This window comes from Leptodactylus fuscus, chromosome 1 (genome assembly GCF_031893055.1).
Source record: "Leptodactylus fuscus isolate aLepFus1 chromosome 1, aLepFus1.hap2, whole genome shotgun sequence".
NCBI lineage: Eukaryota > Metazoa > Chordata > Amphibia > Anura > Leptodactylidae > Leptodactylus > Leptodactylus fuscus.
Genome location: NC_134265.1, coordinates 200,789,440 through 200,802,886, shown reverse-complemented (window position 1 = coordinate 200,802,886; position 13,447 = coordinate 200,789,440). Strand labels below are relative to the sequence as shown.

The window sequence follows — 13,447 nt, the reverse complement described above, 5'->3', positions numbered from 1 at the left end:
GTGTGACGTCTAGTGTGACGCAGGCCCCCGGTCATGTGATGTCCCGTACGTCATTGAAGGTGGCTGACATCAGCGGGGAGTTCAGCCGAGCCAGGGAGAGGTAAGTAACAGTGATTTTTTAATGTTTGTATCTCCCCCCATGAGTCTCCGATTATTATACTCAGGGATCTTTTCACACTGTGTGCAGGGGCCACTGTGGGGCATAATAACACATGTGGGCGGGATTTCAATTGGTCATGGTCTTCAGCATCGGTCTGGGGGGCCCCATTTCAAAAGTTCCCCATGGGGCCCACCATTTCTAGTTACACCACTGTGTATAGCCAACCATAGGAACTTGGGCTCTACACACATTTTTATTTCTAACAGAAGCCATGACAGGATGCTGGATACATTATATGCATTGCATGTACTGCAGAAGTCATAACTTTACAATAGAATAAAAAGTGATTTATGTAAAAACTGGAATGAAAAAGGGTCATAAACAACTTTCCTGTTATCGTCATACCTGAGATATTGCTTCTTGTAAATTTCTAAATCTTTTGAAAAATAAGTAATCAGCCTTTAGATGCATGAGGCATGTTGTACGGGATATGTCCACATTTCTCTTGGTTCGAATCACAGGCTTTTCCTACACAAGGATGAAAAAAAAATTACATAATATATGCAACACCTCTAATGGGACCCTACCATGTGCCATGTAGAATAATGGTATATTTTTTTTATTTCAGAAGAACATTTGGAGCCCCTATAGCTACACCCCTGGTCAGACCAAATCTTGCTTCTATGTTTACTTGCAATATACTTGCAGATTTTTCATGAAAATATGCAATAAAATACCATACATTACGTGTGAATGAAGCTTAGAAAACCCCAATCACATTCATCAAAACATTCTGTGCAGCACATTGTATCCAACAAAGGACTTATTCTGGATTTACCTCAGATTTCACAAAGTTTATTCTTAGAGGTAAAATCTGCAGTTTACTGTGGATTACAGTGTGTACTGAAAGTGTACCATCGAAGGCTCGTTCACTTCTATGCCCGGTCTCCATTCTGCAGGTTTCCGTTTCCTGCACAAAACAGAGGCAGGACGGAAACCTGCAGGACTTTTTCATACCCATTCATTTGAATGGGTATGAAAGATGTCCGGCCATGAGCGCCGGTGAGTGTTTTATGCTCTCCGCCACAAAACCGATTTTTTAAAATCGGACACAGAGTTGGACATGCAGTACTCTGTGTCCGGTTTTAAAAAAACGGTTTCGCGGTGGAGAGCATAAAACGCTCACCACCGCTCACGGCCGGACCCGCTCTGACAGCTTTCCGTCATCTGCCAGCAAAAGACGGAAAGCACAGAACAGAGACCCAAACGCTAGTGTGAACCTAGTGTCAAATGTGTCAGTTGGACAGGACTAAGAGACGTCCAACCTCTTGCGGCCTTATGGAACACCATAACAGAACAAAGGAGGTAAACCTTTCCCAAATAAGGTTTCACTTACCAACTGCAAACTGGAATCCTAAAAATAGAAAGGAACTAAAATTCATCAATATCAGAAATTTACCAATTTATTGTTCTATATTTACAAAAAAACAAACCATGACATTAATATGACAAGTTTATGTACTAACCCTTTGTTGCCACTTCATTTTCTCCATAAACTCATATTTCTTTAAGGCCAGATCAAATGATTTCACATTGTTCATGACAGAGTAGTCTGAAAATAGAAGTCATGAACAACAGTATAGACACATTATACACGACAGTACTGTTGTGGGTAGAAGATATGATAACACCATGTATAATGTGTATGGCGAGTTACTTACTTACCAATATCTCTGTCATGATACATATATGAATCCACTGTGCCATTGTTTTGCCGCTCATACTCTATATAAAAAGTTCCATTTCTTGTTTGGATAGAGCCATGAAAATAACCATCAATCACAGATCCATGACAGAACGAATCCACTTGATCTAAATTAAACAAGTGGTGACGTGTGTTATTATGGCTAGATAGTAGTATATCTTATTACCCTAAATGATGGCAAATTACAAGGGCAAACCTGCTCTACTCCTATTGCTTATACTCAGAGAAAAGTATGGTAGGTCACATGATTTAGAGATAGGGCGTCTTCAGGGGAGCTGAAATAGAAGACTTACAGCTCCCAGTCAGTGGTATTGAAAGTCCCTAAATGAGGGAAAAAGGGGAGCAGCATCTATGCCAGATATATAGGTAAAAAATGAAAAATAGGGTGGCGCTGCTATAGCTATAGTTACTCATTTCGTCATATCGTCACCGGATAATCAGAAAATGTGATGGCCCCAGGGAATTTCTGATTATCCGGTGATGATCCACTTCCCCATTTCCGGAAATGGATCATCACTACTACTTTCCCCCTCTTCCCCACCCACCCAATTATACTTACCCTCCACACCTCCTGGGGATGGCTCCTCCTGTTTTTTTTTGACTGCCAACACTTCTCCCAGCATTGTTTTACACACTGCTGCCAATAATCCACCTCCACTGCGCAGCTTCCACATGTGAAATAGAGATGGATCATCGTTGCAGAGAACAGAGCAGCAATGGAGAAGAGCTCACGCTGTCTCACAGGAAGGTAAGTATACTGTATAATGGGGTCGGTGGTTGGGCTGAGTAGGTAGGGAAGGGCAGGATAGCTAGAGAGACATGGAGGGGGTGTATGAGAAACATTTTTTGCCCTGAAAACCCCCATTAAGATTGCTTTTTTTGAAACATAAGTTCAATTCAAGTCTGTAATGTGTAGTTATTAAACTGAAGTGCGTATTGCCTTAATATATTGTGTATGACATTCTGAGGACTTTTAAAGCCAAGTCCTCACTCATGATAAAAGTTCCAACTAAGTACCCCAACGAACACTGTAGTCTCCATCATATATCAAATCCTGCTCCTGCTTCCTAAAGTAGGTAAGAATAAATACTGAGCACCTGCGGTAAACACACACTAAAAGTACTGAGGGTCTTTTATCTTCCTAGCAGCTTTCAGAAGTTCATTCAGAAGCTATCTGTCTATTCAGCAGAGACTACCCGCTGCTGTTGAGGAGACCTAACTGACCCTTGCAGCCACTGTACCTCTGTATTTGAAGATGGTGGGTGGTTTGGGTGGCACTACCAAACAGGAACCTCAATATCTTAGTGCTCACTAAATCTGCCACTTCCAAAGAGCTGTTTCTCAGCAATGGTGTGTACCCCTGAAAACTATGCATGTACCCCATGAGGTACACGTACTACAGGTGAAGAACCACTGTTTTAATGCAAACAGAGCGTCAGCAATGTCATAACGTTTCAGTAGCAGATGTAGCAATGGGTAAACAGATGATAGCTGATGGTAACAAACAGTGTGTTTAAAACACAATACAATGTCTTGGAAATGGAAAAGAAAAATGTGCACATATTATCCCCATTTGGGGGCAAATGCCTGTAGCTGTATTTATACAAACCTAGTGCTACTGGAAATAGCATGGGCTTCTACGTGCTTTCTAGGGATATGTTGCAACTGCAATCATGGCTTTATTTTTTTATTTTTTTTATTTATTTTGTACAAAAGCCGTCCAATAACTATCCCTTTTTGGGACATAGAGTACTAGTAATAATAGCAAACTGCCTACTTGGTGACATCAGCCAAAGGTGTTTGCAAATCCTCCTGCCCCGTGCTCAATTCATCTTTAGGCTGTAGCATTAATACTGCGATTTAGCCGCAAAAAATGCAGTGTTTTATAGTACCTGAAAAATGGAAGGGATTCTGGCTATTCCTATCCACACATTGCAGAAAAAACTTCCACAGCAGAAATGCTGCGATTTCAAAAACCGTTGCATTTTTGTAATTTTTAGCTTGTCAATTATACCTCCGGAAACTCTAGTGTTTTCCGTATAGATATAATAGAAGCAGAAAGTCTGCAGAGGAAAACTCTGCAGACTTTTTGTGAAAAGTGTTATGACACCTGTCATGCTGAATACCCTCTCTGACATTACACTGAGGCTGGACAAGGCAGTACATCTGCAGAATATGAGCAAGTTCCTGCCACTGGTCCAGTCAGCCACCAGTTATAATTATATATTCCCTTCCTAACCAGGGTAGGGTGCTGTGTGTATGTGGGACTATTTCTTACCTTTCAGTATGCCTGAATATACAAATGTAATGTCCATGGGTACGGAAACGTCATCAGATATCACTTTGAAATCATCTGTGAATACACTTCTATCTCTCCATAATATCAATTCAAATTTCCTATATCAGGAGACAAACATGCATTTTAGTTTAAAGGTATTTATTGAAAAACATCAGTACTACAAAGCACCTACCAGCAGTGCAATGAATTCAGTGCACTGATGGCTTTCCCGATATGTGCTCCATTAGTGCTGTCAGTTTTGGCACCGATATCTCCTCCTGTTGAAGGGTGTTCCTCATAGCTCAGCGTCAGCATTGGGCTGTGAGGAATGCTCCCCCGACAGTAATCATCCATACACTTGTACTGGTGGGGAACACCCCCTTTGACAGAACAAGGCTATGGACAAGTACTGTTGGGAGGTACATTGCTCACAGCCCAGCAATGATGGCACTGACGGCACCAATATATCCAGGATCCGGGGCACATACCGGGAAACCCAGCAGTGCAATGAATTCACTGCACTGCCTGTTTTCTATTATATTAAACCACATATGCATAAGGACTTGAAAGGTCTTTAAGAGAAAGGTAGGAGCAGACAGAGGGAACAATTGGCTAAAAACTCATTGTGTCAGTCTATGTATCACTAGACAGAAGTATATCCTACTAATATTATAAATGTGAAAGTTTGTGTGTTTGGATGTTTGGATGTTTGTGAGTTTGGATGTTTGTTCCTCAATCACGCTAAACCGCCTGGATGGATTTGCGTGCAATTTTCCACAAACATAGTTTTCCCTCAGGATTGAGTCACAAGCTACTTTTGGTGCCACTAAACAACATGGCTTCCTAGCAGGAGACTCACAAAAGCAGGACTCCTAGCCCCAGCTATAGACTCACACACACTGCCTGGCATTTCCTGCCTCAACCTGCCTGCACACTCCTTACTGTCTCCTCAGGAGTAGCCCTCACTCTACTCACTCACATTTACATATAGCTTTCCACTATATAACACATCACATTGTCTGTATCACTACATACACAATACAACACATCACATTGTAATTACATGTATCTCCCCTATATACAGTACCTGATACATATATACTCCTGTACACAGACTGTATATACTATATATTACATGTATCTCCTATCACTGCTATATACAGTACCTGATACATATATACCCCTGTACACAGGCTGTATATACTATATAATTACATGTATCTCCTATCACTGCTATATACAGTACCTGATACATATATACCCCTGTACACAGACTGTATATACTATATAATTACATGTATCGCCTATCACTGCTATATACAGTGCCTGATACATATATACTCCTGTACACAGGCTGTATATACTATATATTACATGTATTACCTATCACTGCTATATACAGTGCCTGATACATATATACTCCTGTACACAGGCTGTATATACTATATAATTACATGTATCTCCTATCACTGCTATATACAGTACCTGATACATATATATCCCTGTACACAGACTGTATATACTATATAATTACATGCATCTCCTATCACTGCTATATACAGTACCTGATACATATATACTCCTGTACACAGGCTGTATATACTATATAATTACATGTATCTCCTATCACTGCTATATACAGTACCTGATACATATATACTCCTGTACACAGGCTGTATATACTATATATTACATGTATCTCCTATCACTGCTATATACAGTACCTGATACATATATACTCCTGTACACAGGCTGTATATACTATATATTACATGTTTCTCATATCACTGCTATATACAGTACCTGATACATATATACTCCTGTACACAGGCTGTATAACACATCACATTGTCTGTATCACAACATACACAATATAACACATCAAATCACATTTGCTAGCCCACCAAACTTTTTAAAGCACTTTTACAGTTTCACACGTCTGTGTCCGCCCAATTCTCAAATCACCGCAGACGAAGTCGCGGGTAAAAGCTAGTAAATAATAATAAAACACCACATCACAGCAGGACAGATGGAAATGAGTCACAAGACAAATGAAACAACAAGGTCAGACACAAGGGCACTTACAAGGGGGGATCCAAAAGTTTCCAGAATGAGGCTGCTTCGTGCGCAGTTTTCGTAGTACGCGATTCTGCAGCTAGTTATTTGTTCAACCATGCTTTCTCAGTCAGTGTGCCAAGCGGCGCTGATGCGGAAGGTTTCGTCTACCCGCAGTGAATTTTCTTGGAAGAGCTGCTTTGGCCAGCCGTCGTTTTTCTTCATGGAGAAGTTTTATGAGCAGCGCGCGGCTGTGAATTTTTGCTTTCTGCTCGGGAAAAAAGCATCGGAAACCATTCAAATGTTGAAGACCGCTTACAAGGATGACGCTATGTGTCAAGCTCAAGTTTACTCGTTGTTCACCGCTTTAAAAATGGCGGAACGTCAATTGATGATCAACCGCTTTCTGGATGTCCGTCAACTTCCCAAAGGGACAAAAGTGTCCACAAAATCAATGAGCTCGTGAGTGAAGATCGACGATGAACCATTGAGGAACTCGAAGAGTTGTCTGGAGTGAGTTGGAGCTCGATTCAGCGCATTTTATCGGAGGATTTGAGCATCTCATGGGTCGCTGCAAAGTTTGTGCCGCGGTTCTTAACTGATCAACAGAGAGCGTCGCATCGAAACATGCCGTGCCATGAAAGAACATGCCGAAACCGACTCAGGATTTTTTTCTAAAATTATTATGGGAGATAAGTCTTGGTGCTATGCTTACGACCTGGAAACCAATCAACAATCAAGCCACTGGAAAACGCCATCCTCGCCCCGCGCTAAAAAGGCTCGTCAAGTGAAGTCCAATGTGAAGACAATGGTCATTTGTTTTTTCAATGCAAACGGCATTGTGCACTCGGAATTCGTTCCAATAGGTCAGACCGTCAACCAGGTTTTCTACTTGAGGGTTCTCAAGAGGTTAAGCAACAGTGTGCGGTGAAAAAGGCCCAAAATGTGGCAGTCTGGTGGTTGTTTTTTCCACCACAACAATGCCCCAGCCCACACCTCCATCTCGGTGACCACTTTCATGGCAAGAAACAGCATGGCTGTCTTTCCCCACCCACCCTATTCACCCGATATGGCTCCCAGTGACTTTTTTTATTCCCATGAATGAAGAGGAACCTCAAGGGAAAGCGTTTCGCTGATGTGGAGGAGGTGAAGAGGAAAACGACGGAGGCGCTTGCACACATCAAAGTAGTTGAGTTTAAAAAATGTTTTGAACAATGGCAGACGAGATTTGACAAGTGTATTGCCGCTAAAGGAGAGTACTTTGAAGGAAATTGAAGGAATTGTGTACAAAAAAATAAATACATGCTTAAAAAACAACTTTTCTGGAAACTTTTGGGTATCCCCTCGTACTATAGGTAAAAGATGAAGACAGTATAGAGCAGTGATGGCGAACCTTTTTGAGACTGGGTGCCCAAACTGCAACCCAAAACCCAATAAATTATCACAGAGTGCCAACACGGTGATTTAACCTTAAATCTCTGTGGATCCACAACTGCGGACAATTATGGACCCACAAATTACAGTCGTGTGAATGGGGCTTTACAGAGCTTGTACTGCAAGGTAAAGCTCTCTGCATTTGGTACTTTTGAACAATTAATGTTCACTATTTACATTGCACAAGATCTGTTTTATAGTCACCATGCAATGTTCTTACATCCTGTACTAATATCATGTCTACTATAAAACAGATACTGTGTGATATAAATAGTGAACGGACCCCACACAATACAATCTGCCCCACAGTGGCCACCACACACAGTTCAATTAGCCCCGCAGTGGCCCCCACACACAGTACACTCTGCCCAGCAGTGGTCCCCACACACAGTACAATCTGCCCCACAGTGTCCCCAACACACTATACAATCTTCCCCGCAGTGTCCCCCACATACAGTACAGTCTGTCCCGTGGTGGCCCTCACAAAGGATTATACATGTATACTCCACAGTAGTCCCCCTCCCCCACACAGCATGAAATAGTCCACAGTAGCCCCCTCCCCACACCACATGAAATGGTCCACAGTAGCCCCCTCCCTACACAACATAAAATGGTCCACAGTAGCCCCCTCCCCACACAATATGAAATGGTCCACAGTAGCCCCCTCCCCACACAATATGAAATGGTCCAGAGTAGCCCTCTCCCCACACAGCTGAAATGTTCCACAGTAGCCCCCTCCCCACACAACATGAAATGGTCCACAGTAGCCCCCTTCCCCATTGTTAGGATTGTGCAGTAACTGCGGCCATGATATGGGCGTCGCTGTCAGTTCCTCAGCACAGTCCAGGGTTGCAAGGGTTAATCTGCTTTGCAGCAGCCGGGCGTGGTCGACTGGGTGATCTACATAGGAGTCGACCAATAGACGCTCGGATTGGGCAGCTGGGCTATTTGCTGGTGACTGCCCCTTGCCTATATAAGGGGGCTGGTCTGGACACCCGGCGCTCTATGATCTCATTCCTAACCTGAAATGATGTGTGTGCTTGGGTTCCTGCCTGAAATATTCTTAGAATTGCCCTAGTTAGCAAATGACCCCTGAGCTAGCAATTCCACAGTTAGTCAGGCAGCATGCTGCCTTGTATGTGTGCTAAAAGTCAGTAGGGTCAGCTAGCAAAACTTCCCAGACAAGGGGACTGGGAGTGGACTTGGCAGTAGTTGCCTGGGTGGTTGGGTGGAACTACCACACACAGGGTTTACTTGGTCTCTGGCTAGTCCTGGAGTTCAGGCTAGCCAGTTTGTTTATTTGTACGGCTGCTCTGACTGCATGCCTCTGTGAATGTTAACAGAGCGCACCTGGTTCTTTATTTTAGCTGGCAGTGACAGGAACTGTTAGCCTGTGTTCACACCAGGTTGGTTAGTAGTCAGTGGCCCAGAGGGCTCTGTAGGGTTTTCTTTTGTTTTGTTTTTTTTAATAAACCCTGCTGACCATAACACCCATACAGCATGAAATGGTCCACAGTAGCCCCCTCCCCAGACAGTACACACACAAATATACTTACCTGAAGGGCTGCCGAGCATCCTCTCTACCGTTCACTGTGGGTGCTGATGACTTGCGTCATCACGGTGCAAATCAGCTAAAGGCACCGATCGTTCACTAATGGGGAATCCTGTACTGGATTCCCCGTAGTGAGTGATCTGGGCGACCGCACACGTGCCAGCAGAGAGAGCTCTGTGTGCCCTCTCTGGCATGCGTGCCATAGGTTCGCCATCACTGGTATAGAGGAAGGCATGCACCATCTAATACAAATTCATATCTTTCGATAAGGCAGAATAACCTAGATGGAAAAATGCCAATATTTCCCTCAATATAAAAAGTATATTAACTCAATTAAAGTACTTGGCCAGTGGTGATCAATGGTGTTCTCAATGCTGAGCCATATGAGACTAATCTTACAAGATGAGTTACTTCGTACACTCGAGTATTATTGGTATGAAAAAGGTGACACAGGGTCCAGCATGACAATGATGCAAAGCATATGTCAAGATTAGCAAAGAAATGGTTCAAAGACAATGAAGTGCTGGATTAGACCCCAAATTCATCCCAAACACTTGTGGGTAGATTTCACTCGAGACTTGCTTGAATCTGATTGAGAGCATGCCCAGAAGGATTCAGGCTGTATTAAAAGCCAAAGGTGGATTTACAAAATAATAAAAATAACAATTTTGATTTTTAGGGTCAAAACAGTAAAAATGCCTGACAAGAATCTGCATAACGAATAATATGATAAATAGTTGCAAGTCAAATGTATGTATGAGATAGCCAAGTAGCCAAAGTATTCGTTCAGATTAGCAACAATGCCCCTTCATACTGTGTATGAGTCTCCAAGGCAGGAAAAAACATGAACTTGAATTTTTTTTTACGATTACAGCAACAGCACGCGTGTATGATCTGTATTTCCTCATCAAACAAGTGGCAGCAGGCATTTTCTCGTTGTGCTGCCAGTTTTGTTCATCCAAAGTGATCCGCCAGTTGTTTGGTTTCTTTGATTTGTTGTCATTGAATGCAAAAAGTCTTGTTACAGTCAAAGGTAGCAAAGACTTCCATTAGGAGCCTCTGTTTCAGAATTAGTTAGGTATTTAGTAAAAATTCCAGGCAGCACTATTTTGTCTACTAAAATGCTGGGTATCATGATGAAAACCCAGTCAATGAGGTGCCATTTGTGTCCATCATGCAGTGGATCTGATGCTCCTATAATGGAGTAGCTCAAATAAGCTAAACTTAACAACTGCTCTCAGTTGGGAAATGGATACAATATGAATATAGACATGCTAGCTCTCATGTATCAGCACAACTTTATTTCTGTACTTACATAAACTTGCTCCTTCTTACTGCTCCTTCTTACTGCACAGTATGTCTATATACTGTATACTTGGCCTAGGTCATCTGTCCTCCCTGTATACCTGGATGCTTCTACCCTTCACTCTATGATCTATAATGTAGATCCTTCTAGCCCGCCTTGCTGCTGTTTTTAACACTAAGGGTGCACTCACATGGAGGAAAATGGTGCTGAATTTGGTGTGGAATCCGCATCCTTTTTCTTCAGAAATAGAAACCCATTGAAGTCAATGGGAGGCTTTTTTTTCAGCGCTGAATCTGACACGGATTCCACACCAAATTCAGCACCATTTTCCTCCATGTGAGTGCACCCTAATAGAGCAAGAAGAGCCCACATAGCTACAAGCTGTTTGCTGTCAGACAAGTTAGACAGACTCTACAGTAGTAAAATATTAGGGAATTTTTAATGAAGAGTATTTAGAAAGTTGTTTCATTTTGCATTTAGGAAGCAAACAAACAATATAAGAAAATCATTGCATACATGTCTATAACCTTTAAGTATGTTGACTGCATATGATGTAAATCAATCCAAATGGATGTAATGGTAAGAGGAAAACAACAGATTCAGCATAGTGTCATTACCTATTGTATCCACATATGTCGAGTTGTATCGGACTTTCCTCCTGGTTTGTAGCTCTTTTTGACCTAAGGTGATCTTTAAACAGCTTATCCTTGTTATATAATACCGTCTCATAGTATTTCAGAAATGGCCTAATTTTATATCCATTGCATCCTACAAAACAAAATTGAAAGATATTGCATTTACTTTTGTATATCTAAAATTACTAAATAGCAGGTGAGTTAATGTTTTTGGTCTTGGATAACTGAAATTATGTTTTTGTATGAAAATAACATTAGTAGTATAGCATAAGCCAGCCTGTACAATATATCAAGTAACGGTTCATGCAAACTACTGTATACTTGCCTTGGGTGGTTTATACACTTTTGAGCAAGTGAGTATGGCCATGTACCAATGGAAAACCTGCTTAGTACTCTGAGATATTTGTGATCCTTTCCATCATGGATGTGGAATGTTACAATACATCACACTTAATTTAAAAAATGGGGCAGGGCTATTGGAAAAGGCTGCAGGTTTTAGAAAAAAGGACAGGCCTTAAGATATAACATAATTTCAACAAAATTAGGTAGATGTTATAAAGGTAGACTAGACACTCCAAAGCTGTACCATATATATTGTCCAGCATCAGCTAGCTTGAAAAATATTGTGCCTTTAAAACTGTCTAGCCTAAAAGAACATTCATACGACCCGAGTTTCAGCTGTAAAACTTGGTACGAGTGTTGGCCAGATTTATCAGCCTGCACCTTGTGCCAGGAGAGGGACTCCTAGCAGTATAGTTATCTACACTGATGGGGGTACCTGCGACATACTGTCCCAAAGTGTAACACATGGATCAAATTTCCCGGCTGAAATACGGTTGCGTGAATCCGCCCTATGTTTATACTTTCTAATGCTAAAGGTTTCTCATCAATTAATGATCCAACACCCAAATCTTATGGGAAAACCCCTTTAGGCTGGGGCCCCACTTTGTGAAAACGCAGAAACGTTTTACAATTTCTGCATAGTGGATGGTATTCTGGCTAATCCCATTCACACATTTCAGAAAATTCTGTAGAAATTCTGCCGTTTCAAAAATGCTTGCATTTTTGTAAATCACAGCATGTCAATTATACCTGCGAAAACGCCGGCGTTTTCCATATAGGCATAATAGAGGCCAAAAGAATGCAAGAAAAACTCTGGGGGCTTTTTGTGAAAAACGCTGCAGAAAGAAAATGCAATGCATTTCTGCCGCAGTCTATTGCACAGCGTTTTTCGGCTGCGTCTCACTATGTGGGGCATTATCCATAGGCGGAGGCCCAACTTTGCGGAAATGCAGCAGAAAAAAATGCTGCCTTTTACTGTACCAGCAAAGTGAATGAGATCTTGGTTAATCTTATCCACATATTGTGGAAAAAAAAGAACCTCAAAAAAATGAGTTTTTTATAAGAAGAAAATAAATGCAGCATGTTAACATTAACGGTGGAAAACTCATTCATTTTCTCTACACATATAATAGGGGAAGACAAATAGCAGTAAAAACACTGTGGAAAATAAACGCAATGCGTTTTGGCTGTGTTTACTTCTACTAAGTTTTTAGCAGCATTTCGCTATTTGGGGCCTTTGCCTTTGAGTCCACAATATTAAAGCATGACTGATGTAGATAGGCCTCAAAACTTGTTATTCAATACTGATTTAATTAGTAGAGATGAGCGAACACTAAAATGTTCGAGGTTCGAAATTCGATTCGAACAGCCGCTCAATGTTCGTGTGTTCGAATGGGTTTCGAACCCCATTATAGTCTATGGGGAACAGATACTCGTTAAGGGGGAAACCCAAATCCGTGTCTGGAGGGTCACCAAGTCCACTATGACACCCCAGGAAATGATGCCAACACCTCTGGAATGACACTGGGACAGCAGGGGAAGCATGTCTGGGGGCATCTAACACACCAAAGACCCTCTATTACCCCAACATCACAGCCTAACAACTACACACTTTACACACTCAATACCACCTCTCTGACAGTAGGAAAACACCTTGAAACGTGTATTTGGCACTTGCAGTGAGGAGAGCTTGTCACCAGCAGTGAATTTGGCCCTTGTAGTAAGTTGAGGTTGGCACCAACATTTGTTTTGAAAATCAGGGTGGATTGAGCCTCTAACCAGCAGAGTTTGGGCAAATTCATGGTGGAGGGAGCCTCTAAACACCCCAGTTTGGACCAATTCATGGTGGAGGGAGCCTCTAAAAACCCCAGTTTGGACCAATTCATGGTGGAGGGAGCCTCTAAAAAACCCAGTTTGGACCAATTCATGGTGGAGGGAGCCTCTAACCAGCCCAGTTTGGGCAAATTCATGGTGGAGGGA

At 41.9% G+C, this 13,447-nt stretch overlaps 1 protein-coding gene across 1 annotated transcript in view; it reads right to left on the bottom strand.

Moving 5' to 3' along the window:
• Positions 1-13,447, bottom strand: part of LOC142213858 (disintegrin and metalloproteinase domain-containing protein 10-like) — a 60,762-nt gene that overhangs the window by 35,416 nt on the left and 11,899 nt on the right. The window contains exons 2-6 of the mRNA XM_075282421.1: positions 11,108-11,258; positions 4,144-4,262; positions 1,826-1,972; positions 1,627-1,712; positions 506-628 (exon numbers count right to left, since the gene is read on the bottom strand). Of these exons, the coding sequence (XP_075138522.1) occupies positions 506-628; positions 1,627-1,712; positions 1,826-1,972; positions 4,144-4,262; positions 11,108-11,258 (626 nt within the window). The remainder of the gene's footprint in view (positions 1-505; positions 629-1,626; positions 1,713-1,825; positions 1,973-4,143; positions 4,263-11,107; positions 11,259-13,447) is intronic.